This window comes from Lepus europaeus, chromosome 6 (assembly GCF_033115175.1).
Source record: "Lepus europaeus isolate LE1 chromosome 6, mLepTim1.pri, whole genome shotgun sequence".
Taxonomy (NCBI): domain Eukaryota; kingdom Metazoa; phylum Chordata; class Mammalia; order Lagomorpha; family Leporidae; genus Lepus; species Lepus europaeus.
In genome coordinates this window covers 65,631,884-65,653,581 of record NC_084832.1, presented here as the reverse complement: position 1 = coordinate 65,653,581, position 21,698 = coordinate 65,631,884, and the positions used below count along the sequence as shown (strand labels likewise).

The 21,698-nt window shown below is 45.8% G+C and overlaps 1 protein-coding gene across 1 annotated transcript in view; it reads right to left on the bottom strand.

The window, feature by feature from the left end:
- Nucleotides 1-204: 204 nt before the first annotated feature.
- WDFY2 (WD repeat and FYVE domain containing 2) overlaps nt 205-21,698 on the bottom strand; it is a 194,522-nt gene continuing 173,028 nt past the window's right edge. Inside the window, exons 8-12 of the mRNA XM_062194250.1 lie at nt 16,987-17,092; nt 7,007-7,108; nt 6,013-6,143; nt 4,327-4,435; nt 205-2,279 (exon numbers count right to left, since the gene is read on the bottom strand). Coding sequence (XP_062050234.1) covers nt 2,250-2,279; nt 4,327-4,435; nt 6,013-6,143; nt 7,007-7,108; nt 16,987-17,092 — 478 coding nt within the window. The 3' untranslated portion in view covers nt 205-2,249. The remainder of the gene's footprint in view (nt 2,280-4,326; nt 4,436-6,012; nt 6,144-7,006; nt 7,109-16,986; nt 17,093-21,698) is intronic.

The following is a 21,698-nucleotide window of genomic DNA, read 5'->3' as shown; positions in this document are numbered from 1 at the left end:
GAGTGGGGTGGCCAGAGGGAGTGCAGGGTCCTAGAGCAGAGTGACCACGAGGGGTGACCTAATGGGGACACTGGCTTCCTGAATGAGGGTTGAACCCATCCAGACCTAACTCAGAATCCATGCGAGCCTTGCTGGGTGCCTGAGCCTCCACCTCCCCTACTACTGTCACCACCACCCCCTAGCCCCCCGCTCCGCCCCCCCCCCCACACTCTCTGAAGTTTAGGAAAAGAAAACAGAGCGATGCAGTGCTATTACTCATTTCCAACACATAGTTCTCTATTATGTGCAATTCAGTTGCAGGTTCTAGTAATAAACTCAAAATAGATATGCGAATATTTTAAATGTAATTCCCTTTTTAAAGCTCTCTCACAGAGCAATCATGCAGAAAAGACTCAAAGGAGTTACAACAATGCCAAGTGGCAATGGCTTCCGTGTGTGTGTGTGTGTGTGTATGCGTGCACGCATGTACACCTGCAGCATTCCGGTCAGATGGGCTGTCATGTACCATGGCTGCGTGGGACACGCACACTGGCCCTGCTGCCCACTGCTGGGCCAGCAACATCATCTCCAGGAAGCCTCCTCCCAGGGCAGCTCGCTTGGTCGGTGTGAGGGCTGGTATCCAAGGATGGTTCGGGTCATTCCCCCAGTTAGATGGCGAAGTCCTGAATGATTGTGAGGGGAACACACGGCTTTCCGGGGGCTGGAGACTGGGAGGATTTTGATTTCACTCAAATACTACCATCAAAAAACCTCTCTCATCAGAAGTGAACAAGATGCTGTGGACAAGGGCGAGCAGTTGGCCTGTGATTTATCCACAAGGCTTTATTTAGCCTGATGATCCCCAAGAGACTGATCCGCCTGATGCTGATGGGGTGAGGCGGTGCAGGGGAAGTGCTTGGCACGGGGCAGGCACCCAGCACATGCTTGCTGCTAGTTTAAAGCCGACTTTGACAGGTGAAAACAAGAGTTTTCAAAAGGACTTCAAAATCCTGAGTTGAGTTATTACACATAAGAATCTTCCACTTCCTCAAGCTTGACTGGATTCCCTTAGAGACAGGAGCTCTTCAGGTTCATTCTCAAGTCCTCTTCTGGACTCCCAGCGGGGACACCGCGTGTGCTGTAGGATTCAGTACCTTCACGTCTCCGGTCACATACAGATCAAGTATGAAAGTGTGCAAAGGGCTCTGGTGACACACATCAAGATAACAATGTCTACAACAGCTCGCTTTGAAAGGGCAGAAGGTGCAGATGACAAGGAACAGAGCAGGCGTACGATCTGGCAGGAATGTCAAGTTCAGAGATGATGTCACGTGCGAAAACACGCCTTGAGGACACTTATTTTTGAAGCAGGTAGGTTTCTGGGCTTTGTTTTCTTTGTGTTTAAGGTTATGAGTGAGGGGAGTTGTGTCAAAAACACTGAAACATAAGAGGCTCAGGAGGCTCCAACTGAGTTCTCGCTTATCCAGGCACTGATGGTTGAAGCTGAGTTATGCAGTTAGCTACTTCTGTGAGCACAATGGTTGGGAGCAGCTTTTCTCACAGCATTTTTTTGTTAATGTGGGCAAGACAGAAAACCTAGGCAGAAACATAACATTTCTACTCGTAAGAACATGAAGGAGTCAGGCATTACAAATGATCTTCAGATGATTCGAGGAGTCAGTTGCTGAACCCACACACATGGTTTTCCAAATCTCCCCACTGACAAGGACAGGGAAGCAGAACCATAATGGCGTGAATGGAGATAAATGGTGTCAGTGCATGGACTCTGGCGGAAAGCAGAGAGGGTGTGGGAGAGGAAGACAGAAAAGAAGACAAAGATGCTGGCCATGTGGTACGTGCCGAAGTAAAGAAAATACAGCGACTTACGCTCCAGCGACCCACATACCCTGAACGACACATCCTCATCTCTTCCCCACATGAAGCAACAAGGAACGTGAAGCATCGGAAAACACAGAAATTAACCACTACACAGATTTTTCAGTATACTCAAAACAAGGTAGCACAGCCAGACTGTATAAACCATTTGTTAAAAAAATATCTTCTTTTATGTTGTATGAACAAGTTGGAAGAGGCTCCAGCAAGCACTCACTCACTGTTCACCACTGTGCGTGTCGGTAAATGCAGACTCATCTACGGCCTCGAGGTTCTCTCTTACTTCTCACATGACCGCTTTACTTCACCAGTAATGATCTGGGTTAGAATAACCATTTCTTTAGTAAACACTATCTTTCCGATTCCTGGGAGAGTCATCAAGACACTACTGGGGTCATATCCCACAACTGTAAACAGAAGAAGATACAGGATGAATACAATTAAACCGCGTTGAGGGTAAGCAATCCTTATAATTGAATTCTTCAACTGAAACATCTGCACTTAACAAGCAACTACATACTATATACAAACAGGATTTCTAAATCTATAGAATGCTTTTTCTTTTTTTCTTTTTATTATTATTATTATTATTGACAGGCAGAGTGGACAGTGAGAGAGAGAGACAGAAAGGTCTTCCTTTGCCGTTGGTTCACCCTCCAATGGCTGCCGCGGTTGGTGCGCTGTGGCCGGCGCACGGCGCTGATCCGAAGCCAGGAGCCAGGTGCTTATCCTGGTCTCCTATGCGGGTGCAGGGCCCAAGCACTTGGGCCATCCTCCACTGCACTCCCGGGCCATAGCAGAGAGCTGGCCTGGAAGAGGGGCAACGGGGACAGAACCCGGTGCCCCGACCAGGACTAGAACCCGGTGTGCCGGCGCCGCAGGCGGAGGATGAGCCTAGTGAACCGCGGCGCCGGCCTAGAATGCTTTTTCTTCTTCTTCTTTTTTTTTTCATTTATTAAACTTTTATTTAATGAATATAAATTTCCAAAGTACAGCTTATGGGTTACAATGGCTTCCCCCCTCCCATAACTTCCCTCCCACCCGCAACCCTCCCCTTTCCCACTCCCTCTCCCCTTCCATAGAATGCTTTTTCATTAAGAATTTTAATATATGCTGGGAAGCATGACAATGGCAACTTGACATTTTGATCCAGCTAGTGGAGAATGAAAGAGATTGGCCCCATTGAAAGGAGGAAGAAACCAACATATACTGGACACCAAGTATGTGCTGTGTCCCTTTCATACCTTCTCTTATTTTTTATTTTAGTTTTATTTCTTTAAAAAATTTTTATTTGAAAGTCAGAGTTACACAGAGAGAGAAGGAGAGGCAGAGAGAGAGAGAGGTCTTCCATCCACTGGTTTACTCCCCAATTGGCCGTAATGACCAGAGCTGTGCCAATCCAAAGCCAGGAGCCAGGAGCCTTCTCTGGGTCTCCCATGTAGGTGCAGAGGCCCAAGGACCTGGGCCATCTTCTACTGCTTTCCCAGGCAACAGCAGAGAGCTGGATTAGAAGTGGAGCAGCTGGGACTCAAACTGGCGCCCATATGGGGATGTCAGCACTGCAGGTGGTGGCTTTACCCACTAAGCCACAGCGTCGGCCCTGATACCTTCTCTTTTAATCTTCCTAACAACTCCACAAGATGTCTTGTCAAACATAGAGGAGGGCTAGCACTGTGGTGTAGTGGCACATGAGTGGCAGGCCCCAGTTATTCAAGCCACCTTCTGCTGCTTTTCTAGGCACATCATCAGGGAGCTGGTTCGGGAGTGGAGCAGCTGGAACACGAACCCGGCACCCGATAAGGGATGCCAGTACTGGGGCGGTGGTTTAACCCACAGCACCATAATGCCGCCCACCCCATCCCCTGCTGCCTCTGAGAGTGGAATTGGAATGGGTCAGGGAGGAAGAGCTCAGGGCACTGGGTGAGCCTGCACCTCTGTGGTTCTCGGGGAATGACACAGGAGCAGCTCGTCTGTCCTGGACCTTGGTCATGGCACTGAAACCGTGTGGTCCACCACAGTCCTGGGGAGGCCTTGGATGAACACTTCTGAATTCTTTGGTCTCACAGGAAAAAGACCTTGCGTGGTACCTGTTGGTTCACTCAAGCCCCGCCTGTCAGTCACTGGCCACCTCCAGCACAAAGCCTTCTGCATAGCACTGTCTAACCTCTGCCCTGCTCTGGCATTGTTCTCGTCTATGTTACTCTTTGACTGCTGCATGTGGCAGCTATGACTACTTGTCCTTTTAAGAGTACGTCCCCTGTAGACCATTCATTCCCTGTAGACTGGAACCATGTCTTATGCTTTGTGTACAATCAGTGTCTTGAGCCTCATAGGCTAATAGGCTTTCTCCCTGCTAAGGATAACCTTTTGAGCTGTGCCTCACGTGGTTTTGGTACCCTCACCTATTTGGATAAGGCCAAAGACAGAAAGCTTCTTAGTAAGATGATGTCTTACCTTAATAACTTTGTCAGTTCCAGAAGTCAGTAGCCACCCTCTGGTTGCGTCAAAATGCACATGCACGATGTTGTGTTTGCTGTCATGGAAGGTAGCCGTGGGCGCACGTCTGGAAAGGGCAGAGAAAGTTTCTGAGAGTGAAGGCTAGTGGCATGAAGGAAGGCGATCGAGGCTGGCACGAGGCACGCGTGTCCGTCTATTGGCTAAGGCTGCTTCACTGGCAGAAGTGCTCCTCAGATCTGCCTTTATTCCCTTGTGCTCTGCTATGATAACAAAGCAAAGCAAAGCAAAACAAAACAGGTACAAGGATCCTTACAGTCTCCAGAATGGGAAAGGATGAAATCCCCGAAGTCCTTAACAGAATGTCTGCTCTGATGGGGTCTGTGACAACCTCCACCTGCGCTTTTGAGCAATCTTTTTAAAACCACAGCGCCTTTGCTAAGTTCAAGCTTGGAGCACTTGCCGGTGAAACTGTCAACTTCTGCCTATTTAATAAAAAATGCTCATTAAAATGTTCAAGACACCGTCATCCTCACTGGAGAGCCATCCATCCTTTTCCCCATTCACTAGTAAGACATTAACAAGTAAAACCAAATAGAAGCATACGTCATTATTTGCTTTGTATACTTTAATCTTTTTCTTTTTTTAAGCAGGAAGACTTAGCAACTGCCTGGGGCTCCAGGGGCCAGGCTGCTCTGTTGTGAAGAGGCCCAAGAGACAGGGAGGTGGGAAAGGAGGCAGCCTCCCCTACGCTGCTGCAGCAGGCTTTCTAAAGATGGTTTTCTTCTTCCATTTTTCTACAGCTGACTGTATGGTAGACCTTCAGGACACTAAAACTGATCAAGTTAAATTCTGAGAACTAACAATTTAGGCTTAATTTGCAAGTCCCTTCGACTCTGGGGTCTGTGTCTTTCTCAAAGGCAGATTTAAGCTAGACTCTCTCTAAGGTCTCTTGTAGCTCTCTAATTCAATTAGAAGGACTCTCATTCACTTCATCATGCTTGATGAGTGGAAAGTAATCAATGAACATAGATGCTTACCGATACAAGGGCATCTTAATTTGTATTTCATATGGATAAATAAGAACACTTAACACAATTGTACTGTAGTTCACAGTGCAGGCAGACAAGGTACCGAGGAGATCCTGCTGGACACTTGTTTATGGCCTTGGGCAGTTTTCAACTAGCCCAAGTTCCTGACAACACAGCTTTCAAAACTCACCGGGGGTGTGGTATCCTCAGGTCCCAGGTTACCGGGCATGACTGACAAGCAGCAGTTATGTCGCTGGGCAACAGAGCATATTTACTTCTTAGACAAAGCAGCTTAGCTCTTCCTGGCAAGATCCCAGCTTAGGCTAGAAAGTGAACCCTGGGCCCCTGCACTCCTAGGCAATCCTCAAGTAAATGAGCAGACGGAAGGGTGTGCTCTGGGAACATCTGCTTTAAACACACATAGCCGGGGTTAGGAAGAGTACAGAGAACTCTTTGAGCATATTCTGTCTTCTCCTATCTTACAAGACCCCACAGATCCCTTGGTGGCACAAGACAGCTTTTACCCCTTGCCATGGTCTACATTCTGTCAGCAGATGCTAGGGTAACAGGAGTCCCGGCTGGAGCACAGGGTGTCGTTCTCCCCGTGGGTTCTCCCCGGAACTGGGGAGCTCGTTCTGTGTACTGTGGAACTTACTCTTCATCTGTGATGGCCTCGTGGCAGCTGTCGCAGACCCGCACTTCAAACTCGAAGCCCATCAGGGGGATGGAGGAGCGCTTGGAGCTGCACTTGCCGCAGACGGCCTTCCCGCACTTGCGACAGTGGTGCTGCAGGAGGAGAGAAGGCAGGCGTTGGCCGTGGTCCGAGCCGCGCCCTTGCTGGCAGACTTGGGGACTGTCCGTTGCTTTCAGGTGATCATGCTCAACATCAGAGCACCAGACAATGAAAAGGAACACACCAGAAGGAAGGCTGCTGGGAAGCGTGCCTGACTGCCTCCTGCCCTCTCCCCTGTTCTTGGGTCTTTCAATTCTCATTACTAGGAACCATAGAGAAACCACCCAGGTGTCAGAGGATCTTAAAGTGGCTGTTCGAAAAAGTGCCATCTCCAGAGGCGACACTGCTGGAGGAAGGAGAATGAGGATGGCTCCTGAGCCGATCCACTGTGTTGACTTGGGTCACGCTCAACCTAGGTGACCTAACAGTTGATTTCCTTGGGGAAGTCCAAACGGAACCATGGAATCAGACTGAAAAGGACTGGTTGCGTCAAAATGCACATGCACGATGTTATGTTTACTGTCATGGAAGGTAGCCTGTATTCTAAGCACATCTAAATCCCTAAACTACAGGTGAAGGAGGGAAGGTATAATAATTAAGAAGAAATAAATACCACTTACATTATTTTGTGGTTTGGTACCAGGATGAGTTAAGCATGATGCCTCTAGTTTTAAGGTGTATTTTAATAAATGCCACGTATCTGTAACCACTCACTGGGAACAAAGCACTACAAGAAGGTGGATCTAGCAGGGTGAGCTCCAGCAGGCAAAGGGAGTGCATTGGTGTGCAGTCACAAGGTGACTCCAGGGGGATAATTTACCCCCGCCACAAGGCCCACCCTGGGGTGTTATTTCTTCCTTAGATCACAGGTTACTTCCACACAGCTACACCTGGACGGAGCATCCATTTCACTCACCTGCCTCAGGCCAATTTTCTTACTGTCCCACATTTGCTTGAAATTCCAGAAGAAAGGCTGATCACACTTTTGGCAGGAGTCGCTGTCCAGCCATTCAGGAGTCTTGTCAAATAAAACACACAAGAAGGCACAGTGAGAAGTGGTGAGCACACGAGTGCCTCTAACGCCGAGGAGACTTCCGGACTCAGGACGTGTTTATAAGCAGCAGGGGCATGGCTTTCGGTCTATGATTCAAACGTATTTTCTGAATGCCTACTAAATGTCAGGCCCCGGGGGTGGGACACAGTGGTGAATCCAGTCATCTCGTCCATCACGGAGCCTGTAATTTGCTGGGGAAGACCAGCACGAACACGTCTTATCGAGAATGATTTAAAAAAGTGTGTGATGGCCAGAGTGCTCTGGCAGAGGCGTAGGAGGGAGCCTGATCCAGCTGGGGTTCTCTGACAGTCGACACGTCAGGATGGATGGGGGAGGCCAGAAGGAGGCAAGGGCTGCACTGCGTGGGTCTTGTCAGCCATGTTAAGAATTTGGAGCTTTCTCTCATATCCTCTGTTTGTATGCAGTTTCACTAGCTCGGAGCATGTGCAACATTATCCAACTGCAAATCATTCTCTCTCTCTCTCTCTCACACACACACACACATAGCCACCAGTGTTGCAATGATACAGCCTGACCACAGTGGGCACGCAGGGACACTACCTGTCCACTGTCCCCTCATGGCAGTGCCTTGTGGGGTTTGAGACTCTGTCCCTTGCCTCATAGGTCCTGGTGTTCTGGCTTCATATCATTGTACTCTAACTATGGCTGGCAGGTTGGAAAAGAATGTTCACAGAAAGTGGTTCTTTAGCAACTCCTCCTAGGTTGCAAGCCTGGCGACTGCATTTGCTTGCAGAGTTCTGTTTACAACCCTGCAGCTCGTCACTTGGCAGAGGACAGCATCTCCTTCCACACAACAGAGGACCCCAGGAGCCTGGCCACCAACCTCCCAGGTCTCCCAACAGTGAACTTCATCCAGGGCACGTCGATGTGCAAGGACACTTGCTATGAAAGAGGCCTGAGTGTGAACAAGCTTGGGACACATGGCAGACAGCTGCCAGCCGCTCTGGAGAGTCACAGAGGAAGGCAACACAGTGGCGGCCCCACAAGGCCTGTCTGTGCTATGGGCCAGGTTTGAGGATTCAGCTTCTTCCACCCTCAGGCAGAAATAAACCTGACACTTCACATTTTGTTAAAAACAAAAATAAAAACAGAAGGAAACAAAAGGAAAAAGGTAACAATGTAACAGCTCTGTTTCTCATCTATTTATTGTAATAAAATCAAATCAAAGAAGTAAATCTTGATTTAACTTTGTAATTTTCATATCCTATTTAATTGAGAGACAGATTTAACAAAATAATACCAATTTTTAAGTGAAAAACATTTTACCCTTAAAAGATTTATCTGTGCTGTGGTTCTTCTCAGAAGATTTGTGATGCAGAAAAATCAGGAAGATTAAAAAAAAGAAGAAACAAAAATGTATTTGTTATACAAGCAAATCAAATGATGCCCATAGTTTGTAATCAGATTGGGTTAATCAGGAAGTTCTAATGACCTGAAAAACCTGAATTAGCAATGCACCTCACATACTAAAAAATATATTGAGGAAAATGGCAGGATAGGGAGGGAGCATACTGCTCTAGTCCAGGGTAAGGTAGTTATAAAAAAAGTGGAGACAGTGCAGTCTCAGGGAAGAGGCAGATTAGAGGGACACTGTGGACCTTCATGGAGGGAATGAACGCATACAGCTCAGGACCCCAGCAGCTGAAAGCCTCAGCACCAGCTTTGCAGAGGTAAAACCAGACTGCAGCAGCCCAACCCACTGACTGTGGGAAGAGCCTGGCGGGAGTCCGGCTTGGAGCACCGTGGGGGATAGTGTACTTGCCAAACTAGAGGGGGGAAAAGGGAGCACGTTTCTCTCTCCCTGACCACCCAGCATCATGTCTTGTAACTAGCCGAGAGAGGGCAGGTGCCATTTTGGACATATGTAACAGCTGTGCCAGCTTGTATCCGAGCACTCAGAAATCAGCTAAGAGGAGACACCTGAGTCTGGCTGCGAGAATTGACAGGGGGCTGGGAGTTCATGACTGTGGGAGCCTTGTGTGCTGGGACAATGAAAACAGTGGCTGTGTGGGAGGGTGCAGGGTGTGGCTGGGACTTTGGGCAGTCACTGTAGGCAGCTCCACATGCTCTACATGCCCGGGGCTCCCTGATTCCCTGGAGAGGGTCACTGCTGCAGGATCCGTGTTTACACCCAGGACTGTGTGGATCTTTTGTGTGGTTCTTGTGACAGATGAAAACTGTACCTACTGGGGCTAGCACCAGGCATTGGTTTCCTTTGAGGACAGGGGGTGAGTGCAAGATTATGCCAGCAGAGCTGAACAAACCTCCCCTCTGATAAAAAAAAAAAAAAAAAAAAAAAAAGATTTGCCACGCCCCACTTGGGTGTCACCTTAGACACCCCCCTCTCTAGCCATACCCAGCACATGCCTCTGGGTATTCACTGAAAGAGCAGACACTCCATCAAGCCACAGAGGCATAGTTCAATGATAAAAGCCACCATGGGGCGGGGGGAGGGGGAACCCAACAAGTATCACCACAAATGCCCAATAAGAAACAAGAATGAGGAAGACAACATGACGCCCCCAAATGCCTGTCAACTGACAACTGGATAAAGAAATTTGGGATATATACACCATAGAATACTACACAGTGGTAAAAAAAAATCCTGTTGTTTGCAACAAAATGGATGAAACTGGAAAATATCATACTTAGTGAAATACACCAGTCTCAAAAGGACAAATATCATATGTTCTTAAATATCATCTGTTCCCTGATCTGTGATAACTAATACAGCACCTAAAAGGTAATCTACAGAAGTGAAATTAGCACTTCAAGATGCAATGACTTTAAACAGCCCTTGTCTTGACTGTTGAGGAACAGTTTTTTTTTTTCTCCATACAATTTGTTGAACTCTTTACTTAGTATGGAGTTAATCATGTCTATAAAGTTAACTGAAAATACATCTTAGTAAAAAATAAGAATGGGGTGGGGCTGGTGCTTTGGCATAGGGTAAAGCTGCTGCCTACACTGCCGACATCCCAAATGGGTGCAAGTTCAAGTCCTGGCTACTCCACTTCCAATCCAGCCCTCTGCTATGGTCTGGGAAAGCAGTGGAGGATGGCCCAAGTCCTTGGGCCCCTGCACCCACATGGGAGACTGGAGAAAGCTCCTGTCTCCTGGCTTGGGATTGGCACAACTTTGGCTGTTGCAGCCATCTGGGGAGTGAACCAGTGGATGGAAGACCCCTCTCTCTCTCTGCCTCAGCCTCTAACTCTGCCTTTCAAGTAAAATAAATAAATCTTTAAAAAAAATAAGAATAGGACTAGGAGAGGGAGGAGGAAGAGGGTTGGGAGTGTGGGTACGGTAGGAAGAATCACTATATTCCTAAAGTTGTAGTTACGAAAAGCATGAAGTTTGTATTCCTTAAATAAAAGGTTTCTTGGAAAAAAAGAAATAAATAAGTCTTAATAAAATAAAATAATGTTACTCATATCCCATAATGATATCTTCCTTAGAGAACTGAAGGGGCAGATTAATGTTTGTTTATGGCACAATTTCTCAAATATCAGTTTATTATTATTAAAAACTATGTAGAAAAATAAAAGACATGGAAAATGTTCAGCAAATCATAAACTGAAAAAAAAACCAAAACAAAAACCCAAGTAACTAGTGCAAACTGCACAAAATGAACAGATTAGGAGGATCCCTGCCAGTATCTGTAATATACAGTCTCTGCAAATCAACTGGAAACAGCTAAAAAACTGACAGAATATACACATGCAATTCACATACTATTTCACCCATCCCCAAAAAGGCAAAACCAGAAAGAGGTTTTGGTGAAGCTGCTGGTGAGGATGGGGCATGTGCCTGCCCCTGGGTGGATATGTGGGTGTAGCTGTTTGGTGGTTGTTTAGCACAGTCAAGAGTTCACCACCAGGGCTGGCGCTGTGGTGTAGTGGGTAAAAGCCGCTGCCTGCAGTGCTGGCATCTCATATGGGCGCCAGTTCAAGTCCCGGCCGCTCCACTTCTGATCCAGCTCTCTGCTATGGCCTGGGAAAGCAGTACAAGATGGCCCAAGTTCTTGGGCCCCTGCACCCACATGGGAGACCTGGAAGAAGCTCCTGGCTCCTGGCTTCAGATTGGCGCAGCTCCGGCCATTGCAGCCAATTGGAGAGTGAACCAGCGGATGGAAGACCTCTCTCTGTCTCTGCCTCTCCTCTCTTTTAACTCTATCACATAAATAAATAAATCTAAAAAAAAAAAAAAAAAAAAAAAGAGATCACCACCCTCCCACTCTTACAGCTCTGACGGTCTGACACAGGGACACAGGTATGAGGGCACACGTAGGAGGTATCCTCAAAAACTTCACGGAAAATGAGGTAAAAAACTGCACGGACTTCAACTTTTTTTCTTTTTTTGCATAAAATAAATTTAAATTTATCTTTTCATTTCATTTTCCCACAGGCTCTCAGAAGTCTCCTCATCTAAGGTGGTCCCCTGGGCACTGCGTGTGGAAACAGGGAGTTTGAGGCACCCTATTTGCCCTTTGCTTGGGAAACAGCGAACATGTGCCTCTGGCGTCCCACGCAGAAGCACCCCAAGATGGGGGGAGCTCAAACAAGGTTCCAGGAGAACATCTGGAAGCAGAAGCAGCCTGGCAGTGCATCCCTTCTGCACACTTTAACACTCACCCCCCCACCCCGCCCCCATCATAACTTTTAGGAGGAAGCAGTGTGCTTAGGACACAAAGTGCCTCACAGAGTGTTTCTATGAGAAGGGAAGGGGGGGCACCAGGAAAGGGAAAGAAAATAAAGCAGCATGTGTAGTATCATTCCATTTTTCATTAAAAAAAAAACAAAAAAACAAACAAAAAAAAAACCAAAAACACCTCTCCCACGTGTGCATGAAAGAAAAAAAAGGCATATGCAGAGAAGTTAGGGTGATGTTCCTGGGTGGTGGTATTCCTGAGTAACTGACATGCTTTCTGTTAATGAGTGTTCTGTAGCTTTTCTACAAAGGACATGGATAGTGGTCCCCTCTATCTGCAGTTCCCTTTCCTGTGATTTCAATTACCTGCAGTCAACTGCAATCATAAAATAGTAAGTGGAAAATCCCAGATACAAATAATTGGTAAGTTTTAAATTGCTCACTATTGTTTTTAAAAAGTTTTAACTTTATTTATTTGAAAGGCAGAGAGACAGAGAGAGAGAGGGAGACAGAGCTCCCATCTGCTGGTTCACTGCTCAGATGACTGCAACAGCCAGGGCTGGACCAGGCTGAAGTCAGAATCCAGTTCTTCCATTAGGGTGGCAGGGACCCACCTTCTGCTGCCTCCCAGGGTGTGCATCAGTATGAAGTAGGAGTCAGAAGCCCATGCTGGGACTTGAACCCAGTGCTCTGGTGAGGGATGCAGGTGTCCCAGGCAGTGCTTTAACTACTGCATGACACATGTGCCTTAGCTGTGTGCACTGTTCTCAGTATCGTGATAGAAGTCTTGCTGTCCACCCAGGATGTGCATCAGTCCTTTGTCCAATGTATGCATGTTGTATACTCTATCCATCAGTCATTTAGAAGCCATCCCCACGGGGTCAATGCTGTGGCGTAGCAGGTTAAAGCCGTGGCCTGCAGCGCCGGCATTCCATATGGGTGCTGGTTTAAGTCCTGGCCGCTCCACTCCAGTCCAGCTCCCTGCTAATGTGCCTGGAAAAGCAGCGGAAGATTGCCCACGTACTTGGATCACTGCTACCAACGTGGGAGACCTGGGAGAAACTCCTGCTGGCTCTTGGCTTTGGCCTCGCCCAGCCCTGCTTGTTGCGGCCACTTGGTGAGCAAACCAGCCGATGGAAGATCTCTCTGTCTCTCCTTCTCTCTTTATAACTGTGCCTCTCAAATAAATAGATAAATAAATAAATAAATCTAAAAAAAAAAAAAAAAAGCCACCCCACAATGGGATCAGTTGTTGTGACATCACAATGCAGTGCCAGAGTAGTCCTTATTTTACTTAACAATGGCCCCCAAAGCAGAGGAACCAGCCAGGGAGGCACCAGGGTAAAAGACATTAACTCTGGTACTGTGTGGCAATGCCATAGGTAAGACAGGGAAACTCAGTATATAGAGATAGTAAATGGTACTATCCAGAGTCTGAGGTAGTCACTGGAGGTCTTGGAATATATCTCTGAGGATAAGGGGGACTACTGTTTTACATGTACTTTTTTTTTTTAAAGATTTATTTTATTTGTTTGAAAGACAGAGTTACAGAGAGAGATAGAGACAGAGAGAGAGGTCTTCCATCCACTGGTTCACTCCCCAGATGGCCGCAATGGCTGGAGCAGCGCCAATCTGAAGCCAGGAGGCATGAGCCAGGAGCTTCATCTAGGTCTCCCACGCTGGTGCAGGGGCCCAAGGACTTGGGCCATCTTCTACTGCTATCCCAGGCCAAGGCAGAGAGCTAGATTAGAAGAGGAGCAGCCAGGACTAGAACTGGTGCCCATATGGGATGCCGGTGCTTCAGGCCAGGGCGTTAACCCGCTGTGCCATAGTATTGGCCCCTTATATGTACTTTCAAAGAACGATGAAGTTTGAGAAAAACGGACTTCAGTACCTGTATAAGCACATAAACCTATGGATGTCGACCCGATACACAACTAGCCCTGCAAGGTCTCCATCATCTGCCCCCACCTATCATCCATCTGCCATCCTCTTGTCTCCAAAAGTTTCTAGACTGCTCCTGAGTACAGCACACCACAAGTGACCTCTCACATTCACCTTGACCTCTGTGCTGGTGTTTCTTGGCCTGCAAAGCCCGTGATGTGCCTGGTCAGAGCATGTCCAGGCCCCAGGGGTCTTTCAGCATCCTGGCCTTCTTCAAACCCTTTACTGAGAACATGAGCCAACACCCTTCCCGGGATAGCCAGAAGTAGTGTTCTTTCATTGACTGTAACTTCATCCCTTACATAATTTAATATATGGGTTCCTCATAAAGGTCATGTGGATACATATTATAAAAAGCTCTGCACGGAGTTTAAAAATTTTTGCACTAAAGTAAACTTACTTAATTTTTTTTTTTTTTTTTTACAGGCAGAGTGGATAGTGAGAGAGAGAGACAGAGAGAAAGGTCTTCCTTTTTGCCGTTGGTTCACCCTCCAATGGCTGCTGCGGCCGGCGCACCACGCTGATCCGAAGCCAGGAGCCAGGAGCTTCTTCCAGGTCTCCCATGTGGGTGCAGGGCCCAAGGACTTGGGCCATCCTCCACTGCCTTCCCGGGCCACAGCAGAGAGCTGGCCTGGAAGAGGGGTAACCGGGATAGAACCCGGCGCCCCAACCGGGACTAGAACCCGGCGTGCCGGCGCCGCAAGGCGGAGGATTAGCCTGTTAAGCCACGGCGCCGGCCTTAAATTTTTTTTTTTTTAAAGTTATTTACTTGTGAGACAGAGAGCAATAACCAAAGATAGAGAGAGCTCCAATCTGCTGGTTCACTCCTCAGACACCCACAATGACTTGGGGCCAAAGCTGGAGCTGGGGACGCAATCCAGGTCTCCCATATAGGTGGCAGGAGCCCCATAATTTGAGTCATCGTGGCTGCCTCCCAGGGTCTGCATTAGCAGGAAGCTGGAGTCAGGAGGTGAAGTGAGTACAGAACCTGGTACTCTGATGTGGAACAAGGGAATCTCAACTGCTAGGCTAAATACTTGCTCCCTAAAATTATCTTTTTTATTTTTATTTTTGAAAGGCATAGAGACAGAGAAAGTGAGATCTATCATCTGCTAGTTTACTCCCCCAAATATTTACAACAGCTAGGGCTAGGCCAGGCCAAAGATAGGAGCAACCCAGGTCTCCCATGTAGATGACAGGGACCCAAGTACTTGAGTCATCATCACTTTCTGCTGCCCAGGGTAGCATTAGCAGGAAGCTGAAGTCAGAAGTGGAGCTGAGACTCGAATCCAGGTACTCCAATATGGAATGTGGGCATTCCAAGCTGCATCTTAACCTCTGTATCAACTCTGCCTCTCCCCACCCCCAAACTTATCTTTTCAGTCCAATTAGTCAGTTACTTCTGATATTTCTGTTAGCACCAACTTTCTAAAGTCCCGTCATAGAATCTGGATTTTCTTGTCTATGTCTTCCCCTGCCAGAAAGTCTGTCAGTAGACAGTAAGGACTGCCTCATGACAGGGCATGCACCCCACAGCACTTGCAGCTTCATGGATGCCGAGTTACAAGAAAATATACTCAGGAGATGTATGCTGATAAAATATGATGCTTGCAAAATATGGATGGAGCCATCTCCAATGCTTACTTAGAGCGTTGACTCACTCAACAAGATTTTAAATCAGTCAACAAGTATCGAGTGCTCACATATCTGCATGTCAAGAGGCATAATTTATACATGATGGCTCAACAGACTGTCAACCACTTTCTCTTTTTTTTTCCTTAAGTTTATTTATTTGTTGGAAAGGCAGAGTGACAAACATAGATTATAGATATAGATATAGATATAGATATAGAGAGAATCTTCTACACACTGATTCCCCAAAGCCCACAACAGCCAAGGCTGGGCCAGGTGGAAGCCTGGAGCCAGGAGCTCTGTGTGAGTCTCTCCTGTGAGCAGAGTGTATTGGGAGTGCAGGGGGAATCAATCCCCAGGTACTTAATACAGGAAGTGGGTTTCCTAAGCAATGGCTTAATCTGAGGCACAAAATGCCCGCCCCAACCACCTGGATTTATCTTTGGAAACCACAGCATTATCTTCTCTTGGGCCTCTTTCATAAAGGGTAGAGGCCACTTGCACTGAGGAAAAGAACCTGGCCATCCTCCCCTTCTCTGGTTTGGTCAGCTAAGCCTAGAAAGACACTGGGACACCCCAGGCATCCTGCTCCCTACTCCAAAGCAGGCTACCATGCGCAAGCTGAGCCAGGACACAAAGGTCCCACGGGAATCTGTTAACATCACCAGTACTCACTGTCATGATCCACTGCCTTCACACTGATGGTGCCAAGTGTACTTTTCAAAAGCAGTATTCTACAACTCTCCACTTCTTAACAGTAATGACCATTTTAATTAGTTACTAATAGAACTCCTGTGGATTTATGGTTTGAGCAAATAAAGCTTTAATCTCCTTAAGCATTTAATTATTGGCTTTTGAAAGGCATTACATTGTGGGTAATAGCAACTGTTCTCTTGACTGGAGTGAGGACATGGAAAGAAATTTGGGAAATCCCTTTTATTCTTTTAAAGTGTTGCTTTTCTATATAATTCTTGCATCCTGCTAGAAATAAATGAGAAGAATGGACACTGTCAAAGAGGAAGTTTACCCAGAATAACGCTAGATAATGGGACCTTCAAGATACTTGTCAAAGGGGATGGTTGATAAACATAATTGTGAAGACACTCAGAGATTAAAAAGAAAAATCATAAAAGAGAGTGTTATGATAACATTTAAACATGTGCTAAAAACCTTACAGTATGTATTCACATCTGGGAAGCTGTTTAGAACATGACTCAAAGAAGCCCCAAACCAATCATTTCTGATATTTCTGTTAGCACCAAGCTAAAGGTATTTACTTCATCTTGGCTGCTATTTCTCAATAACAGCATATGAATTTTCTGTTTTCATAGGACATTGTAAACCAAAGGGTTAATCACCAAGACATGGATGGTTCCCTGTTCTCATCTAGACTTTTGCTGGGAATGGCGTAACAGATTTAGAGTCTACACAGTTTAGTCTCAAAGTCCTCATGAAATCTTCATCACAATAATGTCACATGTCAATGTGTGAGGGGTAAAAATCGCAACATTTCTGATTTCAGGTTTAATCAAAGAAGCAGCAGGAAGGGAGAAGGGACCCAAACTGCAGAGCCCGACGCTGCCAGCGGTGCCACCTACCTCCTGCCGCTCCACATCCATGTTCCAGACGACAATCCCGCCATCACCGCCACAGGAGATGAGCTGTCGCGTGTGCTGTGCGTAGGACAGGGCCTGGACTTTGTCACTGTGAAAGAAACCGAGGTCAGCCACAACGAGGACAGCAGATGGAAGCCGGAGGGCAGAAATCCCAGCAGAAGTGGCCAACACGCACACTACTCCTGAGCCCCATGAATGGGTCTTAGAAACCTGCTGGAATTTTCAGAATGCTCACGGGAAGGAGTCTCGAAGATTCAAAATAAGTCTGAACGGTCTGGTCCTCTCACTTGCTAAGCCCCAAGAAGAGACTGAGGTGCCCACTAGGTTTTCCTGGGGGAGCCAGGTTCACCGTGCTACCATGAGGTTTAGATCTCATAATGACTTAAGCTCGGGCCTGTCTTTTCTTGTCTCCCAGAGTGAATCCAAAGCGGTCATAGACTTGAATTTCACTGACTCTGTTTCTGTAGATTTTATTTCCTCTCCTGATTTTGTGCCTTATCTTTCTGGGTTGGACATCACTGACAAGTTATTCCTTCTTAGTGGCAGAAACGGTGGAGAATTCAGCTTTATGGCTGACAACTTGGTGATCATGACCAGTGGATTACAGACGCCAATTGTCTATTGAGAGAGAGAGGATAGGGCATTGGTTTCTTGGTTGTTTTTCTTTGTATGCTTGTCTATTTTTAGCTCAAATCAATTAAGAATTTTGTATCTACTGGGAAGAAAAGCCCTTTGGTGATTTTTTTTTCCTTGGGGGGTGGGGTATGTGTGTGTTTCTTTCTTTCTTCTTGACTTGCGACTGAAAGTAAAGCTAAAGCTATTAAACTGTTGTATATCTGCATGTCTACAATCTGGATAGGGCTTTGTCTCTTGTGTACTGGATGCTTTCCTATTACCACAGGGTGTCCATAAATTAGATTATATACTTCCAACATTAAAATAACTCATTTGTATTGGTTTATAAACAGGTGTCTACATATGTAGAATACTCCTAAAATTCACAGAAAATAGATATATTGAACCTTTAAAATTTTTAAAAAGATTTATCTATCTTGAAAGAGTTCAGAGAGAGAAAGAGAGATCTCTTCCATCTGCTGGTTCACTCCCCGGATGGCCACAACAGTTTAGGGCAAAGCCAGGGGCCAGGAGCTTCTTCCAGGTCTCCCATGTGGGTGGAAGGGGCCCAAGCACTCCAGCCATCTTCTGCTGCTTTCCCAGGCCATTAGCAGAGACCTGGATCAGAAGAGGAGCAGCCGGGACTTGAACCAGCACCCATATGGGATACCAGCCTCACAGGCAGCCGCTCTACCAGCTATGCCACAATGTCGGCCCCTTCTAACATTTTAAATGTGCCAGATTTAAAATAAAAATATATATATATATTTTTTTTCCTGGAAACTGTGAACCAACTCAGTAACATTTTAAAAATCCAAGTTCAGGGGTCGGCGCTGTGGCACAGTGGGTTAACGCCCTGGCCTGAAGCACCGGCATCCCATATGGGTGCTGGTTCTAGCTCCGGCTGCTCCACTTCCGATCCAGCTCTCTGCTATGGCCTGGGAAAGCAGTACAAGATGGCCCAAGTCCTTGGGCCCCTGCACTCATGTGGGAGACTGGGAAGAAGCTCCTGGCTCCTGGCTTCGGATCGGCACAATTCCAGCCGTTGCGGTCAATTGGGGAGTGAACCAGCGGGTGGAAGACCTCTCTCTTTCTGCCTCTCCTCTTTCTGCATGATTCTGACTTTCAAATGAATAGGTAAATCTTTAATAAAAATAAAGAATCTAAGTTCCTACAATTAGTCTCATTCAGCAAAGGGGACTCACATGATAGATTAAAAAATAAAAGACCAGCTATGTCTTTTTTTTGACAGGCAGAGTGGACAGTGAGAGAGAGAGACAGAGAGAAAGGTCTTCCTTTTGCCGTTGGTTCACCCTCCAATGGCCGCCGTGGCTGGTGCGCTGTGGCCGGCGCACCGCGCTGATCCAATGGCAGGAGCCAAGTGCTAATCCTGGTCTCCCATGGGGTGCAGGGCCCAAGCACTTGGGCCATCCTTCACTGCACTCCCTGGCCACAGTAGAGAGCTGGCCTGGAAGAGGGGCAACCGGGACAGAATCTGGAGCCCCGACCGGGACTAGAACCTGGTGTGCCGGCGCTGCAAGGGTTTTTTTTTTTTTTTTAACCTGGGTTTATTTTTATTAAATTTACATCCTATGTTATCCTATAACTGGTCAGATAAGTTCATATTACTCCTAAATGTTTAAGGTTATTGAATATATAAATTTGTGTTCGGTTTCATTAAATAATTGTTACAATACACTCTTTATATAAACAGTAATTACATATTCTAGTATATCATCTTAAAGATAATTTCTAAGATCTTTAGGTAACCTAAAACAGACTAATAGTAACTTGAGTGAACTGAAAGATAACCATTTGGTGCCTAGATAATTTCTAAGTTAGAGCACTGAAACTTTGATTATAACATATGATATTAAATTTACGTTTGCTTCTTATCTCTTCACCCTGTAGGGATGCTATTCCTTTGGGTCTTATCAATGGTTGAATTCATTTCTATCCATTTTAAGGGTATGTAAAAGCAGTATATTTGAGAGTAAGAGGAGAGACAGAAAGAAAGGTCTTCCATCTGGTGGTTCACTCCCCAATTGGCTGCAGTGGCCGGAGGTGTGCCTATCCAAAGCCAGGAGCCAGCAGCTTCTTCCAGGTCTCCCATGCGGGTGCAGGGGCCCAAGGACTTGGGCCATCTTCTACTGCTATCCCAGGGCATAGCAGGGAGCTGTATCAGAAGAGGAGCAGCCGTGACCAGAACCAGTGTCCATAAGGGACTCTGGTGCTGCAGACAGAGGATTAACCTACTGCGCCACAGCACTGGCCCCACAGTGGAAATTTTGGTTGTGTTTTCATGAGCTAGAGAAAAGTCTGTTGAAATGCCTACATGTGACAAGATGATTCTCCACTGTCCATTTAAATTCCTCCTCCCATTTTTCTCTATGAAATTTAAATATTTTCTCTATGAAATTTATGTTACTTTGATTAATTATTATAATTTAAGCGTGAGGTTTGGCAATAATGAAAAAGAAATACAACTGTTGTATGTGCTTTTGTTTTTGAAAAACAAAGAGAGTAGTTTTGTCTTAAAGCAGTGTTTTTCAAACTTGCTGGGTCTCAGGATCTCTTTACACTCCAGAAACTTATTTGAGGACAGACACCAAAGAGCTTTGGTTTCAATGAGTGAGAGTTACCAATATGTATTGTATTTGAAATTAAAATTGAGAAATTAAAAAATACTGATACATTGGAAAATAGCAATGATGAATCAATTCCATTTTAACATCATACATATTTTTTGAAAAAAATTTCTTAAGATCTTACAATTCTCTGTCTCTTTTTTAAAGATTTAATATGTATTTGAGAGGCACAGATACAGAGAGAGAGAAATAGAGAGAAGAAGAGACAGAGAAAGGTCTTCTATCCATTAGTTTACTCCCCAGATGGCTGCAGTGGCCGGAGCTGGGCCAACTGGAAGCCAGGAGTTAGAAGCTTCCTCCAGGTCTCCCTCCCACGTGTGCCATCTTCCGCTGCTCTCCCAGGCCATAGTCAGAGAGCTGGATCAGAAGAGGAGCAGTTGGACATGACCTGGCACCCATATGGGATGCCGGCGCCACAGACAGAAGCTTAGCCTGCAATGCCACAGCACTGGCCCCAAAAAATTTGTTTTCAAAAATAAAAAAAGATTTCATGAGAAAAGTGGTATTAACATTTTTGCAAGTCTTTCTAATGCTCAGTTTAATAGGGGAGGGCTGGCTGTTCATCTGTTTCTGCACGTATCATGATACCTCTCGTCAGGCAGCTTCTGGAAGACTCCACATGTACTTCCTAGAATAAGGATGAAAAGGCAACCCTAAAGTGTCACTCTGTTCTGGAATGAGAAGGGAAAACATGAAGGACAGAACTTGGAAAGTGAATTTTATTTGCTTTCGTTTAGAATACTTGAGTCTGAAAAAAAGCTATAAAAAGCACTGCAGTTTGGCAAAGTTTTCTCAGCTTTGATGGCTTGCTTCCTTGGTTTACTGATTAATGTCTCTGACTACAATTGGAGAGGATTTTTTTTTTTTAAACGTCTGTGGAATCTGCCTAGCAAGCAGAGATTTTACGTCTCACAGAATTACTGTCAGTGCTTTATGTTGACTTGATTAATGTCCTTGATTATTTAAGAAAAAAAAAAAAACACAAAGGGCTCTCATTTATAAAAAGAGCCAAATTCTTTACAATGGTATAATTTTCTATGTTTATTTCTCAAAGTCTCATTGCTACTCTGATTACAAAGATGAACAAGGTAGTGCTTCTTGGGCACCCATGCTACTACTTCACTAAGCACCTAAAACTCCTCTGATACCTCTGGTAGCTTTACTTATTCAGACTGAACCTCTATTCTGACAAAAAAAAAAAAAAAGAAATTTTAGGAGGTGTTTTACTACTAAAATTCTCTTTGAGACTTCCCAAAGAGGTCCTATAAAGCCATAAAGATTCATGTCTTCACCCTATTGAGAAGACGATATAAATAATTGTGTTTGATGTGTTACCATTTTAAGAGTCGCAAGGCAAAAGTTGTCAGAGCTGAAGAGATGCTCCACCATCCCTAGGTTAAGTCAGCATTACTGAAACGTCATTAACACATC